Source organism: Trifolium pratense, linkage group LG7 (assembly GCF_020283565.1).
Source record: "Trifolium pratense cultivar HEN17-A07 linkage group LG7, ARS_RC_1.1, whole genome shotgun sequence".
NCBI classification, from domain to species: domain Eukaryota; kingdom Viridiplantae; phylum Streptophyta; class Magnoliopsida; order Fabales; family Fabaceae; genus Trifolium; species Trifolium pratense.
The window spans coordinates 44,868,738-44,888,377 of NC_060065.1; the positions used below are offsets into that span (position 1 = coordinate 44,868,738).

Consider the following 19,640-nt stretch of genomic DNA (forward strand, 5'->3'; position numbering starts at 1 on the left):
GTCAAACTATTATTTTGTAGCGTTTTTTATAATAATTATATTTATTAAAAAAAATTACAATTTATAATTTGGATATCCAAAAACCGATCCAAATTAAACCGCATAATATTGGATCAGATTAGATCGGATTTTTTTTATTTGTCATCCAAAACCGAACCAAACCGCAAATGAATTTATTTTTGGATCGGATGAGTTTTTGCCTCAAAACCGATCCAAACCGAACCGCGAGCACCCCTAACTATTATCCTGAATTTGAGCTTGGTTATCAGCATGATAGGATAAGAAAATAATTTATTGATAATTTTTTAAAAAAAAATATAAAATAAAAAATATAAATAATAAAATAATAAATATAAATAATGTAAATAATAATTAAATATAAATAATTAAATATTAAATAATAATAAAATATAAATAATAAAATAATTTGATATTAAATTTAAAATAAAATAATTAATTTTTAAATATATAAAAAAATTTCTCGTAAGGGTAATTTTGTAATTTACATAATCTAAAAAAACCAAAATTCTACTAAAATTACAATATTTTAAAGTAAAATAATTATTAAAAAATTGCAAAAAATTGATATTAATTTAAATTTTATAACAAATTAAATAGTTTTTTTTGAAATGGTAGTTTTATCATTACATATGAGATATATCATATATTTATTTAGCTAATCTAACATATATAATTTAGTTATTTATTTGACTATGATTAATATACAAAAATTAACTTCTTTATTTTCTCATGATGTTTATTTAAAATTATATAAAGTTATTCTATTACTTATTTATATTTTTTTATTTATAAAATTTAAAGTATTACAAAATAATTTATAAAAATAATAATATTTTTACAAGGTAATTTTATCATTTAAGTATGTTATATATTTTATCATATTATTATGAGAGAGTATTTATTAAAAACATAATATGATAGCTATCTTGTTTGTTATCATGTGTGCATCAAACGCATGACATGATAACTCAGGATAACTGCTATCCTGTTTATATCATATCTTATTCTTATCATGTTTTATATTCTATCATGTCATTATCCTATCATGTGTACCAAACGGGCCCTAATAGTATCAACTATCAAACCATCCAATTTAGTAATAGACGATGTTTTATTTCCTTTAAAAAGAATGTTGTGAAAAAACATGTAATTTTAATCATCTTTTTGTTTTTGTAATTTATTTATTTATATATATTCTTGAAGAAATATATTCATGCATGCCTGAAGGATTGCAAAAGATATTGTTAATATATTTTTTTTGAAGAAGCTAAATTAGCCCATCCAAATTAGCGCCAGAGAGAATCGAACCTCAGACCTCAAGAGGAGCACACTCCCAAGTCTCAAGCCAATATCAATGCACCAACTCAAGTGGGTTATATTGTTAATATATTAATAGTTCCTGAAGAACTTAATGAATTCTTGAAGAATTCAATAATCAGTTCCTGAAGAACTTAGAAATCAAATCTATGAATTCCCGGCCGAAGAATTCAGCAAACTTAGTTCCTGAAGAACTAATAAATTTAATCTATGAATTCTCAAATAATTCAACAAACATAGTTCCGGAAAAAGATAGAAAAATATCATTTTTTATGAATTCCAGAAGAATTCAATGGTTAGTTCTCGAAGAACTTAAAAACCAATTTTTATTCTCCATGAATTTCTGAAGTAGTACTTGAATAACTTTAAAATCAAAATTTTGTTCTCCATGAATTCCTGAAGAATTCAATAGTAAGACATCCCTGAAGGATGCACAAATAATTGATATTTTTACGGGACTTAACCTTTTCTAATCTTGTTGAATTCCAGAAGAATTTAACATTAAAGAATCCCTCAAGAATTGCTTAAATATCAATTTTGTTTTTGTTTACAAAGATAAATTGTAATATAGTTCCCAAAGGACTATATTAATTTTGAAGCAAATGACTTCTCAAAGAATGAATTATATCATTGTTTTTGAATACTTGGACATAGTTCTTGGAAAACCAGAAGGTTAATATCACGCATCCCTGAAGGATTGCGCAAAGTATCAATTACTCTTGAACACTGTGAAAATCATTTGTAATATGGTTCCCGAAGAACCAAATAAAAATTAAAAAAATAAATAAATTGCTCTACAGCATCCTAGAATGATTTTTCATAGTCATTATGTATAAATATTGAGTGGTATATATAGTTCTCGATTATGCTTTTGAAGTTGCAAATTTGAATAATAATTTTATTAGTATATATGTTGAAAGATTAGTCACATTTATAAGATTTGATCGGTGATACAACAGGTTTATTTTGTTATGATTTGTTTTCAAATTTATGCTAAATTTATTTTTCTACTAAATAACTAATTTTAAGGCATTTTTCAGAAAAGAAAAAGGAAGAAACACGTTTAATTTTTTTCCAGAAATCAAACTAAAGTACTAATATTATGCTACTCTAAAAACTAACTTATCTAGTATTAAGGATCTATTTTTTTATGTAGGCCTATTCAAATTCATTTAAGTTTTATTTGAATGCCATTATCATGTCATACAGTTTTCATAAACAAATAGGCAACTCAATTTTTTGGTTTAATTAAAGACATTGATGATCCCATACGTTTATTGCATTGAAAGGCAATCAATTCATTTTTTTTATCACTTGAAACGTAACTACAGGCAAGGTGATAAATGCAAAACCGTTTTTACTTTTCTTCTGATGCCACATGAATTTATGTATTGTGTGCAAGCCTTTTAAAATTAGAAGTATATATTTTTCTTTGATTTCATCAAAAGACTTATGTTGATCTTTTTCCCATTTGAAAGTATCATCTTTTTTTAGTCGAAGTAATGGCGAGAAAGGTTGAACCTTGCCACTTAGATTTTATATAAATCTCATCAGAAAATTGATTTTTCGTAGCAAAGATTGAAAGTTGTTTCTTTGTAGTTGGAGGTTTTGTCTCCAAGATAACTTTTGTCTTGTTCTGATTTATCTCAATTCTTTAATGGATTCATTTTTAATCATATTTCTGCATTCTTTCAAAGGATTTTCTAAGGTAATACAAATGATCATCTTTTGAGGAAGATTTGACAATTATGTGATCAATATACATGGAAACATTGAATTCATTGATCTTTGATATATTGTCCCAACATTTTTGAAGCCAAAGGGCATTACAACCAATTCATAGGTTTTGATGAACTTGCTTGTCAGCAGCCTTTCGATCTCCTCTTTGATTTTGGACATAATTTCTAGAGCAAACATCTCATTATAATCCCAAGCAAAGCAATCCTTATACTCCCTAAGGAGTTCGACCACTTTTATCTTCAATTCAGGATTGATATTAGCACTTATATATGTGACCTTTTGATCGTATCATCTCCAATATCAATCTCTTGCAAATAATCTTGTGCTTGCATTTTTTGACTTGAACTCAAAGGATCTTTTTCAAAACCCAAAAGTTCATCGTTATAAATGCAATCAAGCCTTTGCATTTCTGGCAGATCTTTGCCATTATCAAGAGCATTGGCTTCGACAGTCATATTATCATGTTGTAATTCGGCTTCCAAAGCCGCTTTTATTCTATTTTCGGCAATATATGCCAAAATCTTGGCCCAAGAAAAGAGCTCGGTTATAATAATCCTTATAGATATTCCACCCAGTTGGGCGGACTTTGCCTTCCCATAAGACACATCATCAATTTCTTCTCTTAATTCCCATATGAAACCATGTGTGGGACCAAGCTTGATAGAATGGTAAATATTATCGGAAGGAACAAATGCAAAGTTTTGATCCACAAGGGTGCAATGTTTGCCAAGTTCTTGTCAAAAGTCTATTTGGTTATGTAGTTTATTTCACACATGAAGAAGCTTTGACCAGCTTCAATATTCTCCACTAATCCATCCTCCCTCCGATGGTGAGCCTTTGGTGAAGGGTTGAAAGCACAACACAAACACCATGTATCCTTAGTTTTAAATTTATTTTCCCGCCATTTTTTTGCGTCAGCATTGAAACCAAAATCCAAAAAAAACGCCGCAAATTTATTTTGTTAAAATAAAATAAAATTCTGGTTGCTTTCCGGAAGATTTTTCCGCCGCAATGACAAAAAGCCACCGGAAATGTTTCCGTGGACTCAAGGCCGCCGGTAAATTTGGCCAGTAATACAGGAAATTCTTGTAGTGGGATACCCAAAAAAGTCACATATGTCTGTGATTCAACCTTATTAATTTTATTTTTAGATTTTCTCTTCTCTATTATGAAGGGATAAAAAAGAACTAAAAAAATATAATGCAAGGTCAAATGATTTTTTTGTAATAAAAAAAACATGGATTTTTTTCACACTATAAAATGATCAAATTCATATTTCTAAATTCAAAAAAGAAAAAATATGACAAAAGTTTATATGTATATTTATGCTATGATTATCTTTTGTTCCATATTTATTTCTCTAACCAATTGTGGTAAGTAATTTTTATAAACGTTTTTAAATTCAATAAACTCTGGTATCTCAAAGTTTAGTTTGTTACTGGTATTTCTATACAAAATTCAATACCATGCCATATTTTCATATTAATTTTTAAGGTTAAATAAATTTTTGGTCCCTATAAATATTACAAATTTCATTTTTAATCCGTATAAAAAAATTTAAGCAAGTTTTGATCCACAAATATTTTCCAAATAATTTTTCGCCCCGTCATTTAAGTCAACTCATATATATTGATATGAATTTTTAAGTTCCTGTTGAATAAATCAACTCTACAAATTATGCCGTTTAGAAGTACACCTAAAACATAGGGGTATTTTAGTTGTTGCATGTGCTGGATCAGAAGTAACTAGATCAAAATTTGCAAAGATTATTATAATACATGGAGAAAGAATGATAAATCCATTTGAAAGCCTAAATTTCAAGATTACAACAATATGGAGCTACCTGAGCTCAAATTAAATGGCTAACTTTGCCATCATTGTAATGACCGACTACAAAAGATATTTTACACAAACATTAAACTACATGAATCAGGGCCTCGTGCTAAAAACTTCACATACCAACCCATGAGTGATCGATGAAGTTGAATCTATCTCTATTCGTTCCTGCATTCCGAAAGGTAGGATAGCGCCATCGATATGTGCTTTTCTTTCTTCCTTTTGTACTCCTTGTATCGAAGGAAAAAGTAATCAAGATAATCGAAATCTATTGGGGACATCTTTGCCTGTTATCATGCAAAGAAATATCAATAGTCAGGGATATCTAATTTAATTAACAAAGCATAAAAACAAGTAAATATAGTACATTGTTTTTTTTTTTTTTTTAAAAAAAAGAAGTAAATATAGTACCTGAATTAGTCCCCACAAAGACCAGAAAAGGTGCGATGCCAGTGCATATATATTTGCCTCAACATACAAAGTTTTAAGATCATTCTCAGGCACCTGCATTGCAAAGTGGTATTAAAGACCTTAATGAAATAAAATACAGGCAGAAAAGAAAACAACCTAAATTGCTAAGTTAATATACACCAATAACATAAACTTCCTCAGGTGCAACAGGACAATCAAGTCCTACACTTGTCTCATTCTTCAAGTGTAAGAATCTATTTGTATTGATTAAACTTTATTTATTTACAATAGCTGAGTATCCTTTATATAGGATTTACAAACAGGAAGTTCAGGGTCCTTTTAGCCTGCACTCATAGAGGTATTGGTTCATGCTGGACCATAAATTATAGCCGCTGGAATTCAGAATCAAAGAAGCCCTTATTGAACAACAATGAGTGGTTATCAACCTAAAACCCATGTTCAACCCACCAACACCAAACCCGAAGACTTTGACTCTCACTCTCACTACAAATAACACTCCATATCCTAAACTCGACCCAAACGATGTCGTACCACCGCCACTCAAAACCTGGTACAACAGCCACAGCTGTTGCCACCACCATGCCCACAAAGTCTAATCCCAATGTCACTCCGGCACTGTTTCCCACACCTGCAAAGAGTTTGTTTTCTGTCTTAAGTGAGAAAAGAAGTTGATGATTTTGTAGATGATCAAAACACTTTTTACTGGTGCATTTTATACCAACCCTCAAGTCTGAGTCAAGATTCAAAAAGTGATGGGAATAAAGACGGTGTTATGTCACTAAAGGACTGTAGCCCGGCTTAGGAGTGACCAAATAATTTATATAAGAAATCACCACCACTGGTCAAATAATTTCCTAAGTATCAATTTGACATTTTTCATTCATGGCCAATAAAGAGATTAATCACTGACAGATCAGAGACTTTTGTAGCAAGTATGAGAAAGTGTCGGCCAATGTAACATACCTCCCCCACCCAAAAATAAAAAAAGATACGTTAGAAATGCAAAGTAGCACTGAAATGGTACTTCAATACTAGACAGTAAAAACCTAAATAAATATGCCTGATATAAAAGATGATGATCATGGCCATAATTGATAGACTATGTATTATCTAATTTCAAAGATGACTGATAATCTAGAAACAAAAATAAAATGCAATTTTAAATATTAATCCCCTACACTATGATTATTACCTCATGAGGTCTGTCAGGCTGTAAGTAATGCCTGAAGAAATGATATTGTTCATTCATATCTGGGTACCTGCATGATACAATATTGAATAACTAAGAAATTAATCATGACCAAGTAAATCGAGAAAAGCAAACATAAAGAACTTACAAGGAGTAGTCACATTCAAAACCAGCATATTCTGCAAAGTGGTTCCCTATATCAAATCCTCTGTAGTTGTAGGACGCATACTCATAATCAATTAAGTAAAGTGCATCTGGACATTTGTCAGAACAAATCAAAGATTAAAAACTCGTGAACTAATAAATACCTAGGTTAAGTAGCCATTCTCTCTTGACATGAGAGTGTTACATAATTTCTGATTACAAATGCTATTCCGGAGGCATGTTTGTCATCTTATGACTTTGTTATAAACAAATAGAATATATTCACATAAAAAATTCCTGTTATCAAACAAACTCGGTAAGTTTTAGATCATGATTATCTATTATAATCAACTTTTCCGGCTTTGATTTAACTCCTAAACATTGAAAACAGGAGACATTAGACCAAGCTCATGACCTTTATTAAGGTAAATTTTGTACTAGAAAATATCACAAACATTGAAGGAACACATGCATATTAATTTCTAAGTTCTAACATTACATTTAAACTTGCTCCCAAATCAATAACAAGTAATTTAAAGTATGGATTGGCTCATTGAGTCATGTATTTTGAAGTTTCAATAACATCGACATAGTTTAGGAAGAAAGGGAAAGGTAACATAAAAACTCTCAAAGATACAGTAATTTCTACAATGAATTAAAAAATAAATGCAGATGAGATACACAGCAACAAAGTGGAAGCATAACCATTCCATAATTGAGGTATATACCTTCTTCATGATTAATCATTATGTTTCCAGAAAGCAAGTCATTGTGAGAAAAAAGAACAGGAGATTTGAGACGGTCACACAACACCTGTTGCAAAATAAAAAATATATGTTAGTTGAGAGACTATTTTTTACAAATATAAAATGCATCATTCACTGCCGCTATTTCATCCGTTTTTCAAAAATTACCAAAGCTTATTTATAAACCACCATTATGAAGATCAATTTCCATTCATTTCGTTTTCAATGAGATAGATTTATTTGTTATTTCGTGATCTGTATTCAAAGATTGAAGAGATATTACAATCAACTTTTTGCATTTATTGGAAGATGAAAGAAGCCAGTGTGGACACAGAAGTCTTCTGTGTAACTACATAGAAAAAAGGAAAGTTAGCAAGGCAAGTTAGCAACCTGTGTACACACACGGCTTAAAAACACAACATAATTTTGTCTTGTGTGCCCAAACTCAGCCTCATACTGACAACTATAAATGGGCATTGGCAGCTGAATACTCACAAGCTTTTGGTGCAGGAATTCAAACGAGCCAACCTTTTTGTAAGCCAATTGTTGAGTGAACACAATGCAACTAGTTCTTGATTCTCTCGAAACATTAGGTTAGGGATTAAGGATTCTCAATCTGAACTCTATTTCCTGATTTATCTTATTAATTGAATTTTTTGTAGTCGAATTGATTGATTACTTTGTTTTTCAGTGCCTCCGTTATTAAGGCAATTGTAGATTGATCATAATACAATTCACACAATTAGAAAATTTCTGAATAGACTTGGACCAAAAGTTAGGAGACACAATTTGTTGATTGCCTAGGAATACAACTTAACATTTGTGTGATTATGTAAATTCCTGAGCTTAATGGACATTTCAATCAGTTTCACCCAAAGCATATATATATATATATATATATATATATATATATATATATATATATATATATATATATATATATATATATATATATTCCAAATAATTATTATTTTTCAATTATTTTTATGGTTTATACTATATAAATATGAATATTTTAGTACTAAAAATGTTCAAGTAATTATTTTACTATTAGTATTATTATTATTATTAATATTTTTCTTTTATTTTTTGACAAAAGGTATGTTATTTTCCTGGGATAGCGGATAGTGGGATAGCCGCTAACCCAGCTGTAGCGGCCGCTAAGGGTCTGTTTGGTTCAATTGAAGCCGGGGGAGGGGAGGGATTTTAATGAAGGAGAGGGGAGGAGAGACCGATTTGGATCTTCAGGGAATAAATCCGAGATAATCCTCTACTTCAAGCAGGAAATTCAAGTGAAAGAATGAATTTCGGTGCAAGGAATAGCTAAGAACAAAATTAGGGTTCTAGAATAAGAGGGAGAATAATTGTGAAATGATTTCTAATATATTTTTTCTTTGCTCACAGCAGAGCTAATATAGCAAAATTGGTTACACGAGTGCCCTAATTGGCCAACTCGTCAATTCAAAACAAAATTGTAAACACACCTGTCCTCACATGAGGAAGGACTCAAAAGAGTACTTAAAAGTAAAAACAAATTATAACTGTAAATGTTTATTTTGACTATGGTATTTCCTGTGACAATACCCTTCCCTTAACCACACACTTGTCCTCAAGTATCAAAGTGAAAATTTGGAAATTTCTTGAGCAAATCATAATAGAATTCCCAGGTAGCTTGAGTAGGAGGTTCCCCTTTCCACTGTACTAACACCTTGGTTACAGAGGAATTGCCTCTCTTCACCATCTTTCTCTCTAAGATAGCCTCAGGTTCCTTGATAGATGAAGTGTTCACAGGGTCATTGGGAAGAGGGTAGGCAGTAGCGGTTTGAGGGTTGAGGCTATGTTGTCAAAGCGGAAAATTGACGCGACGCGGTAATGCGGAGAAATGCGGGCGCTATTTAAGTGACGCGACGCGGACAATAAAAATAAAAATTCCATAATAAATATCAAACTATCAATCAATCATCAAAATACATATACTCATGAAAGTAGCATAGGTCCCTTACGTAATTAAAATACCGATCATCCAAATCCAAATACTTTTACTACACACAGTAGTAGTATTCCAAAATCCAAAATACCAATAAAAGATTCTTTAATTTTCTCTAATAAATTCCTTTTGAGCATTATTCAATAACAAAGGTAACAGTTCTGCTCCCGTCTTTCTAGATAATGCATCTGCAGCATTATTGTTGACCCCTTCTTTATAATGGATCTCAAAATCATAGCCCATAAGTTTGGCCATCCAAACTTGTTGAAGGGCGTGTTTAAATTCTGTTCAAGCATAAATTTGATACTTTTCTGATCTGTTTTGATAATGAAATGTCTGTAGGCTAGGTATGTGCTCCATTTTTGAATAGCATAGACAATAGCAAGTAATTATCTTTCATATATGGACATAACTTGTTGTTTTGGGCCAAGTGCCTTGCTAATATAAGCTATGGGGTGCTTATTTTGCATGAGAACAGCTCCTATACCCTTACCCGATGCATCAATCTCTAGAATAAATGGTTGGTTAAAATTGACTGCCCTGATAGGAACAAAGCTGACTCATCTACATTACTTGTATAATTTGGAGAACTTATTAACGTTAGCGGCCAACACTCGGTGGGATTTAGTCCCACATCGGATAGATAGGATTCTTGAGAAGATTTTATAAAGAGGAGGCAATCCTCAATTTACAAGCCGGTTTTGTAAGGATGAGTTAGACCTCGATATTCATGACAAGGTATCAGAGCCTATCGGGTTTATCGTTGGGCTTCCTACATCGTTCACGCTTCAGGCCCATTGAGCCACGCTGAAGCGTGAGGGGTGTGTTAGCGGCCAACACTCAGTGGGATTTAGTCCCACATCGGATAGATGGGATTCTTGAGAAGAGTTTATAAAGAGGAGGCAATCCTCAACTTACAAGCCGGTTTTGTAAGGATGAGTTAGGCCTCGATATTCATGACAATTAATTGCATTCATCAGGGCACTTTCTGTCTTGGCCCCAGTCATAATGTAGTTTGAAAATATTAGGGCGTGTTTACTTCGTGAAAACGTTTTTTATTTTCATTTCTTAAAAGTTGTGGTAATTTTAGTTGCTAAGAAGATATTATAGACTCTTGATGTGAACAATCGTGTGCAATTTCTGGAAACAATGAAAATGTCAAAATATTGTTTTCAATGTTTTCAAAAATGCATCATCTTTTACTGATATTTCATCTTCTCTCCATCACAATGGATCATATCAATAGTATCACATTTTCTTCTTAGTAAGTTAAATCGAAAAATACATTTTAGAAAATGAAAATAGAAAATGATTTTACAAAGTAAACAGGGCCTTAGTAAAATTGATTAGAAAATTAACAGGACAAAAGATTTTTTTTTAAACGGCCAAAGTCAGTTATTAGTTGTTAGTATTTTCTCCTTCACCTCAAACCAGTTGAGCCACCCAATCCCTTTAACAGGACAACAGATGGCAAGAAGAGCCAATCTTAAAACCTAAAAGTTTTCACATTTAGTGATTAGCATTCGACTTGAGGTGGTATTTATTTGATCATGTTTTACAATATGAAAAGAAAAAGCACCTGGAGATCATGAATTTCCTCATGAAGTTCCTTGAATGAAACTGTCTCGTAAGTCTTTTGCTTTTCACCATCATCAAATTTTAGGACAGAAGCTGTAAATAAAAACAAACAAAAATTGAAGCAGCTCTAATATTAATAATACCAACCTTACAAACATATACAATAGCCCATAACAAAACAAAATTGCACGATGTGTCATTATTGATAACCATTTTAATATTTTGATCCAGTACTTTTTGCATAGATAGGACTAAGGAGAAAGAATGATAAATTTAAGGACCTTTTAATCAAAATATGAGGACAAAAAATAGATGAATTCTAAGCCAATTAGGGCAACAACCCAAGAGACTCTTCACATAGCAAACCAAATCATTCTAGTACCATAAGATATTTCACACATATTTGAAATCAGAGGAGGTGCTAAAATTAAGATGGAAAGCTCAAAATTTAGCCGAAGATTCAAAATCCTACAACTCGATCAAACACAAATCCAATTCACCTTAAGCAAAATTACATAAGCAACTAAAACAAAAGAAAGAGAAGTGAACAAAGATCTCATTAGTTAAAAGGAAGAAGGAAGAAAGAAACCTTTCTCATAAAACTTCCATATATCATTCCATAATTGAGGTTCCTTAGAACCTGGAATTTCCACATGGTGAAATCTTCGAAGTTGTTTGGCTATTTTAGCAACCAGTTTTGGGTCTCGCATATCTGCCAGGGAGGAAAAGCATTTGTATGCATTAATCAGGTTGTATTTACAGGTCGTCAAAACGTTAAAAGTGCATAATTGAATGAAAGCCAAAATCATAGGATAAGCTCACTCCAAATGATACTTATTTTATTTCAGAAATTTCTAAAAAGCAATATTGTATGTGTGTGAACTGGGAATTGGATTAAAATATAGGGAGGACAAGCTCGTTACAAGCAAAAGCGGCCCTCGGTAAAAACTGGAAATGCAGAAATACAGGAAACAAGATAAAGGGGATTCTGCAGAAGAACAAAATATCACAACCCACCCCAAAACTATTCCACCCTACTCAATTATTGTCTTCCTTCCTTCTCCTTGACACATGACAGTGTCCTTGTTATATCCTCCTTTCCCACTCTCTTCCAGGTTCTAACTAACTCTTCCTTTATGCATTCTATCAGCAGAGGGTATTTTCCCATTTTCTTCGATTCCCCTCTTGCTTCTTCAAACATATGTATCCCCGCACTTCACAGATCACTACTCCCCAATCCAATTTAATTAAAAAATTTCTAGCATAAACATATACTACAGAGCTATCATAATTGTGGAGATTTAATTAAAAAAGTTGGGTTAAATAACATAATGTCATAATGTGTATTAAGTTAGTAACAACGATAACTTCAGCTTAGAGCCTTATCACAGTAAATTGTTAGGAGAAAAGAGTTCAAGGTTGGGGAACACAAGCTCAAAACCAAGAAATCCCGATAAAATACAAATTCATCAAGGAATTTACTTCAGGACTATGGCCTCCTAAGGTTAAAACCTAGTCACCGATTGATGTAAACTGAAATTGATTGAGAAGGTAAGTTTTGGTACATATCTAGTAAGCAGTTTACTGAACTCTACAAGATTATAGTCCCTAATATCATCCCTACATATGCTACATTCAGTAAAAAAATGAAATTTTCATAAATACAAAATGAAATATTAGATACAGAAAAAAGTGGGCAATCTAACAAAATCTAATAACATTTCTCAATTTGGCATTTTTTTTGTGTTCCAATTATGAGGTTTTTAATTTGTACCTGATGGAGTAAGAGTATGCGCATTAATAAAAGATTGCACTATCCCATTTCCAAATATTCCAAGCCACTTAGCACCAAATCCTGCAGCAGTGATGTATTTGATGGCCTAAACACCATTTCACAAGCAATTATGATGTAGAAACATTAAGTAAGCTATTTACTTTATAAATCGATGCAATTAATCTATCCTACTGTCTGATCACCACAGAAATCCTATGTGCATATCTATACAGGAATTTTAATGTATAGTATGGAGTACAAATGCAAAAATGGTTTCTGTTTTGTAATTTTAGTCACATAAACAGATATTTGAACCTCTAAATCCATAAGATATATAACTTTATGAAAAGTTTAATGTTATTGAAAGTTCGGGTTGTTTATACCTATTCATAATCTTTGTTATTGTTGTTATTATTATCATAATTTTTAATTTGACCTAACTCAAGCATATTCAGAATAATGAAATTTACAGAACATGTTAAAGGAATTGATATATATATTTTAAAATTTTGGTACCGAAAAATTAAAAACATATGAAGTCTATATTATGCAGTATCCTCTAACTTACGAGCACTGTAAATCTCATAAGACCGATTTCTGCTACTAAAAAACAAAGGAGAAAGGGTAGTAATAACAACAGCAAAAATAAAGGAAGGAAGGAAGGAATTGTTGTCTTAATAAAGTTGGCTTTTTTAATTTAATTCATATCAACAACAACCAAATTCTTGTTACACTAGGTCGAGTTAGGTCGATGGATCAAAAACACTATAATGTCCTGTTATCAATTTTGTCAAATAATATAAACAGAAGATTGTACACTTCTCACTATTGGTTTGACCAGAATCAGAATATCCTCCATATAGTCTACACTTCTCACTATTGCTTCTACAGGCATAATTCGATTCAGATCAAAATCAAATTCAACTAGCATCCGGAAAAACCCCCCAATAGCAGAAGACAGTACACACAACATCCAGAAAAATATAACCACAAGAAACAAAACAAAATCCAAACAGCAATATCAATATAGTACATTGTCTAACCTGCAATTCTCGATGGCGATCAATGATGTACTCGGTGTTAGGTCCATACAATCTGATGGTTATAATCTCATTAATAGAATCCCCTTTTTTAACTGTGACCTTCAGTACTGACAGATATTGAAAAAATTATCAAATACAAAATACGGCCAATTCTGCGGTGGACCACCTTCATAAGTGGTCCGTCGTGGATCCGTGCTAAAAAATTATTAGAAAACTCTAAGAACAGTCAGCAATACTCTTTAAAAGTAAAAAAATCACGACTCTCTTCGCCTTTACGGCTAAAATAATGACATAATTGGTGTCAGTTCAATCTGGGTTACATATTTATTTTCCGTTGTTTTAATCAAACCGGTATCAATTAAGTCATTATTCTTTCAATCGTAAAAATGATGATGACCATGAACTTATATTTTCAAACAGCGATATCCGCATGGACTAATTGTAGATGTGGTCCATATTAGAATTTTCCTACAAAATACTATTGATGAATGAAAAGTAATTAAGCTAGCCATTTTTATGGATATAGAAAGTAAACCATTATCATAAACCTTCATCACTAATTTTGCTTCCCTTGTTTTAAGGATAAAATGAGAATGATGATGAGAAAATACTCACGCATATTTGTTATGCCTCCAGAAATTTGCTCAACTTTAAAGCAAGAATCATCAAATTTTGACCAGGCCTTGAACATGTCCTTGCACAAATTACTGCATTCAATTGCACAAATCAATTTCTGGAAACAAACATTGAATTGCAAAAAACCTCAATACTCAATAATTCACACAATGCAATTAAAAATCTAAAAGAATTGAATAATTAAAAGATACAGGAACAAATAAAAGATAAAGAAAAGAAAAAAGGTTGAGAATTACGAACATGACGAGAGGTGTCATTTGAGGAAGGGAGAGAGAGGGATCAATGGTGAGAAGAGAGGGAAAAATCTGCGAGGCATAGTCATTACGAGCTTGTTCTGCGATTTCAACAGGATTCCAGATCTTAACCTCTCCACCCATTATTAATCCTATCGATGATTTTTGAATCGAACCAAAAATGAAAGATAATCAATCCAATACAATATAAGAATGCTGCTGAACCTGGTAAAATAAAAAATGCCCCTGCTTAAAAAAATGTCATGTGTCCCAAATGAGGGTATTTGTTGTCCAAAAAAAATATAACTGAACTAAATCAAGTTGAACCAAGCCATATTTTGATAACCAAGCCACATAGTACACATTGTGAGACAAATTTAACTTTATCAATAAGCCACGGTTGGGAACAAAGGGAAAGCTCGAAGTGCACTTCAAGACACTGTAGATCGATAAATTTTTTTATCAACGTGGCTGTTTCATCGTTAGATTTCTAAGCTTCGCACTTGAATTGGCCACGTAGAATTCTTTGTTTTATGTGATGTGTCAATTTGTTGTGGCTTACTTTGCTGCTGTTCTCTGCTTCACCGCCTGCCACCTCTGTTGTAACAATTAATTTTGTTTGTCATGTAGTAATAAAGATGTACAGTACTCAAATAGCTGTAAACTTTTTCCCCAAGTTTCTTTGCTCATATCCATTTATAAATACCACTGGTTGCCAACGTATTTCTTTCACACACCACGTATTTCTTTCACACACCAAATTTTGTTGCCAGGAATTTTTTTATTTTAATTAACTAATGTATCCTAGAGTTCGCCGGAGATGTTGCAGCGGTGTACAAATTGTAGGAACCTGGTGTATCCATAGCATCTTCTTCCCTACATAAGAGAAGATAGAACATGAGTTTAAACAGAAGATAACAATACTAAAATTTTCAATTTATGTTTCAGGATGATTCTCAGATTCAAACAGTAGAAGTAAAAAACACAAAAGAAGCAACCTAAAGAGTTTGGAAATTTGGTTTTGGAGACAAGAAGGAAATGAGGCACAAAATTATCAAATAAAGAGGTAATAGTATAATATATACTCCATTTGGGTTGTTTTCTAAGAAAAGATGCTATTCAAATATTTGATTGATTCAGCATTAGTAATTTCTTTACTTTTTATCTTTTGGCAATAGATAATGGAGTTATTATTCATATGAATTATAAGGAATTTATGCAGGGAAAAATTAATGTTAATAGATTAACATGTCATGCAAGTGTGATTTTTTTGTATTGACTAATTCTGACAAACTAACAAAGAAATGTATTTTTATAGATATAAGGTGAAAGCTCCCATCATATCCAGCAGTAGCAGTACATAATGACTAGAGGGCTGCATGTTTCATTGCAGTTTAAGTATTAATGTATGTATTTGTATAGATACACTTTACTTATTGTTTTATTCAAGATGTAATGCCTTCCTTCCAGGCAGATCTCTAAACAGGGGAGAAAAAATGCCTTATTAAATGAATATTTAATATTTAATTCAATAAGAGTTGTAATTGTGAGTGATTTTTTTTCACTATCTGTTTTATAACCTTATTGGGCATTACCCGTGCATTTTATATTGATAAAGATCACAGGAACACATAAAACTAACCAACCAATGGTGCTTCAATCATATAAATTAATCAAATAATGTGGCAACAATACAATATATTAAAATTAAAGCACAACACAATATATTACAACTAAAAGAACAGAGCCATATACCTGTGGCTACAAAGAAGCATGTTTGATGGTGGCTTGAATTGAAGAAAAATATATCATCTTAAAAGGTCCAAATAGAGCCAGAAGAATGTGGAGTGTGGTTGTTGTAAGTAATTTTTTGGAAATTGATGGGATGGTTTCAGTCGGAACAACTTCAGCGGCCGTATCAATATCATTTAAGTGTAAATAACCACCAGCCCTCAACAACCCAGGAAAAGGCTTCAGTATATAAACTTCACAGGAAATTCATGTTTTATGCATAAATGAGTCCCAAATTTTTGGAAGGAAAGGAGATTAAGGTATCCAAGAAAAACTGGGGCATATTAATTCAAAATTCATCACAAACTAAATTGCAAAACTTCAAGCATGAGCAATGTTTAAAGTAGCTAATAAAATCATTGATACTAAGTACTAACTATAAGCCACATTGGCATGACAATAATGATTTGGTGATACAGAACACACTGAATTGAAAACTGAATCCTAAACACAAATAAGAATCAGTGAATACTGAATCGAAAACTGAATCGAAAAACAATCGGAGAAAGAATAAGATCGATTAGAAATGAAAGAAAAATAGAGAAGCTAGTGGACGCGAGACGGCGATGATTATCATTACCTTTGGCGGCAGATGACGATGATTATAACGCAACCAGGTGAGACTTCGCTTGAAGAGTTTGAATGCAGAGAAGTGTTCGCTTGAAGAAATTGTTCGATTAGGGTTCGTTCAAATTGATTTCAGTTGGTTTGTGAATATTGGGAATTTCGCTGGAAACGGTGAAGAATTTTTGTTGCGGATTTGTGAAGATTGGAGAAGAAATTGATATGGAATAAGAAGAATCGATGGAAGGAATAATCAAGTGTGCGTTTTGTGAATGAATGTGAGATTTTGCATATTTGGCTATAGCGGCAACTCCTGAATCTAAGGCCACTTGGCAATCCAATCCGTTCCAACAATGCAATTTTCGGACCGAGAAAGAAGAACTGCTTGACGTTGCATATTAGAACTCATTAAAGCTCGATTCACATCATTATGTTCGATAAAAGGAATGAGGGAAGCTCCAATAGAAAAATATTGAAAGGGAAAAATACTTCGAAGATGAACTTGTTCTCATGCAATAGTCAGAAATTCTTGACGGTATCGAGCTGGAACTTGAATAAATTTGTCATTTCTTGAAATCCTTCTTCTAATTTAAAATTTTTAACCGTCAAAAGTTCATCCTTCGTAACCCTGTCACATTCTAGATTGGGTGAAATAGGATGAATTGAAACATTATTTTGTAAATATAGAATGATTTTGAATAGATTGAGTGTTTCTTTTCGATCACCTCGAAAGAACAAAAGAAACACCTTCCTCTTTCTTACACTACAGCATTTTTGGCCTTAGGCAACGAAACTTTAGGCAACAGGTGAAAAATGGTTGCCAGAAGTGGTCATAAGTAACGGTTTTCCACGTGTTGCCAGGTTTTTACACTTTGTTCACCGGTTTGTTGAAAACCGTTGCCCATTATATTAGGCTACACTTTCTTACACGTTGGACAAACATAGCCGTTCCCTTTACTCAATCAATAGGCTATGCGTATCGAAAGGTTTAACCCAACCAATACCTAAATATACAATAAAGTGGATTTACATTCCATTCGTAAAACAAACAAGGGAAGGCTTCTTTGCCAACAACGACTTTCGAAATATAAATTTAATTCTCTCAACCGCTATATTAATATCTTGAGCTTTATGATAAAAAATTGTATCATTTCTTGTTTGCCAAACCACCCAAATCACTTTGCATCTCCCTCTTGGTGGTGACCTTTTTCCGGTTGTTTTGGTAGGCTAGTATTACTTATACTTAACTGTTTTTGCTAGGTTGAGTACCACTTATACTTTATTTCAATTATTAATATATACATTATCTTTATTTCAATTATTAAAAACAAAAAAAAAAAACAAAAAGAAATAGTAGAAAAGAAACATGGTTACATTTGAAACAAAGAAAGAGAAGGTTACAAAGACAATTTATTTTTGAAACATTGAATTACACAAAAAAAATAATAATAACGAGTGCTACAATAAAGCTATTAGGTTTGGTCTAGTGGTAAGGGATTTGGGTAGTACGATATAGGTCCTGGATTCAATCCCAAGCTTATTGTAAACAAAAAAAAAAAAGTGCTACAGTAATAATTAATACTCTCTCAAAATATTTAACTAAAAGAGAGTTAGATAGAAGAGTTACATCGCATTAACATAGGATCCACACCTTGATCAGTAGTAATAGTATTACACATTTTAGGTCCATCCATTAAACATGGACTCAACCTAAACATGAGAATGCAAAACTCCATTTGATTTAAAGCACCATCTCCATCCAAATCACCTTCCATTAGCATGCAAACTAGCTCATCATCCCTAACCTCCAAACCAAGTATGGAGCAATTCATCTTCAAGCTCTCAAATGTTATAAGACCTTTGTTCACATCCATAAGCAAACGAAACCCATTGCAAAGTTCACTTATAAACCCTTCTGCTCCAAAACGTGCAATCATGGATGGAAAGTAATCCTCAAATTCCATACCAAAATCTAATTCTATGTGAAAATTTATGAGTGAAACTTCAAGTAAAAGTTGCTAGTAACAATGTGAAAAGGGGTTATAATTGGTAGCTTGTGCTAGAAGGGTGTGTTATGTGCTTCTTATATACCATACAAAAATATAAGTTGTCAAAAAAAAAAAGTATACTATACAAAAATATAATAACATTTTTTTTTTGAATCGTAAATATATTATGTATTAATAAAAAAAACCAAAAAAGTACGAGAATGTTAAAAAAAAAAGTTTTGTAAATTGAGTGGAAAAATAGTTTGGTTGTTGGAAATGTAGTTTTCCTTTTAAAAAAAAAGACAATGTGGTCCACATTTTTGTTTGTTACTCGAAATGTGGTCCATATATATACAGGGAGGGGTCAAATTTTACCTGTGTAACATTTGAGTAATGTTATACCGCTCAATAATGCTTTAACAAATACAAAGAAATTGAATTTTCAAAGAATATTGATTTATCATTATCATGGTAAAAAAGTTTTATATTTTTATATAAGAAAAAATAAATCATTAAAAACAGCAAACCCATCACAAGAGATGTAGAGCTGCTATCAACAACAAAGAAAATTGATGCATTTGTTCCAAACCTTAGACTAAATACATTAATTTTGTTGGACTA

At 31.9% G+C, this 19,640-nt stretch overlaps 2 protein-coding genes across 7 annotated transcripts; both read right to left on the minus strand.

The window, feature by feature from the left end:
• Positions 1-4,857: 4,857 nt before the first annotated feature.
• On the minus strand, positions 4,858-17,575 carry LOC123895246 (probable ethanolamine kinase). Of its 6 annotated transcripts, XM_045945498.1 has the most exons (14): positions 17,048-17,575; positions 16,432-16,661; positions 15,239-15,552; positions 14,684-14,901; positions 14,423-14,514; positions 13,808-13,914; positions 12,765-12,870; positions 11,580-11,702; positions 10,992-11,083; positions 7,408-7,492; positions 6,684-6,789; positions 6,539-6,605; positions 5,326-5,418; positions 4,858-5,201 (listed from the first exon to the last, which is right to left on the minus strand). In XM_045945498.1, the coding sequence occupies exons 4-14, from the start codon at positions 14,818-14,820 to the stop codon at positions 5,073-5,075; spliced, it is 1,137 nt and encodes a 378-aa protein (XP_045801454.1). In that variant the 5' UTR covers positions 14,821-14,901; positions 15,239-15,552; positions 16,432-16,661; positions 17,048-17,575; the 3' UTR covers positions 4,858-5,072. The 6 variants fall into 6 exon arrangements, with proteins under 6 accessions (XP_045801454.1, XP_045801457.1, XP_045801456.1 ...); XM_045945501.1 differs by having other exon boundaries at positions 14,684-15,552; positions 16,432-16,627; XM_045945500.1 differs by lacking the exons at positions 15,239-15,552; positions 16,432-16,661.
• A 1,066-nt stretch (positions 17,576-18,641) lies between these two features.
• On the minus strand, positions 18,642-18,995 carry LOC123896496 (calcium-binding protein PBP1-like). Its single transcript, XM_045946874.1, has one exon. It carries the CDS (start codon positions 18,993-18,995, stop codon positions 18,642-18,644), a length of 354 nt encoding a protein of 117 aa, XP_045802830.1.
• Between the last annotated feature and the right edge of the window lie 645 nt (positions 18,996-19,640).

Excerpts from the sequence above, each read along its gene's own strand:
- LOC123895246 (XM_045945500.1), bottom strand. The coding sequence starts at position 14,820 with ATGGGTGGAGAGGTTAAGATCTGGAATCCTGTTGAAATCGCAGAACAA. Across the intron at positions 13,915-14,422 it reads TGGAGGCATAACAAATATGC|TACTGAAGGTCACAGTTAAA; the intron begins GTGAGTATTTTC and ends AATATCTGTCAG. Across the intron at positions 11,084-11,579 it reads ATGGAAGTTTTATGAGAAAG|CTTCTGTCCTAAAATTTGAT; the intron begins GTTTCTTTCTTC and ends TTTTATTTACAG.
- LOC123896496 (XM_045946874.1), bottom strand. The coding sequence starts at position 18,995 with ATGGAATTTGAGGATTACTTTCCATCCATGATTGCACGTTTTGGAGCA.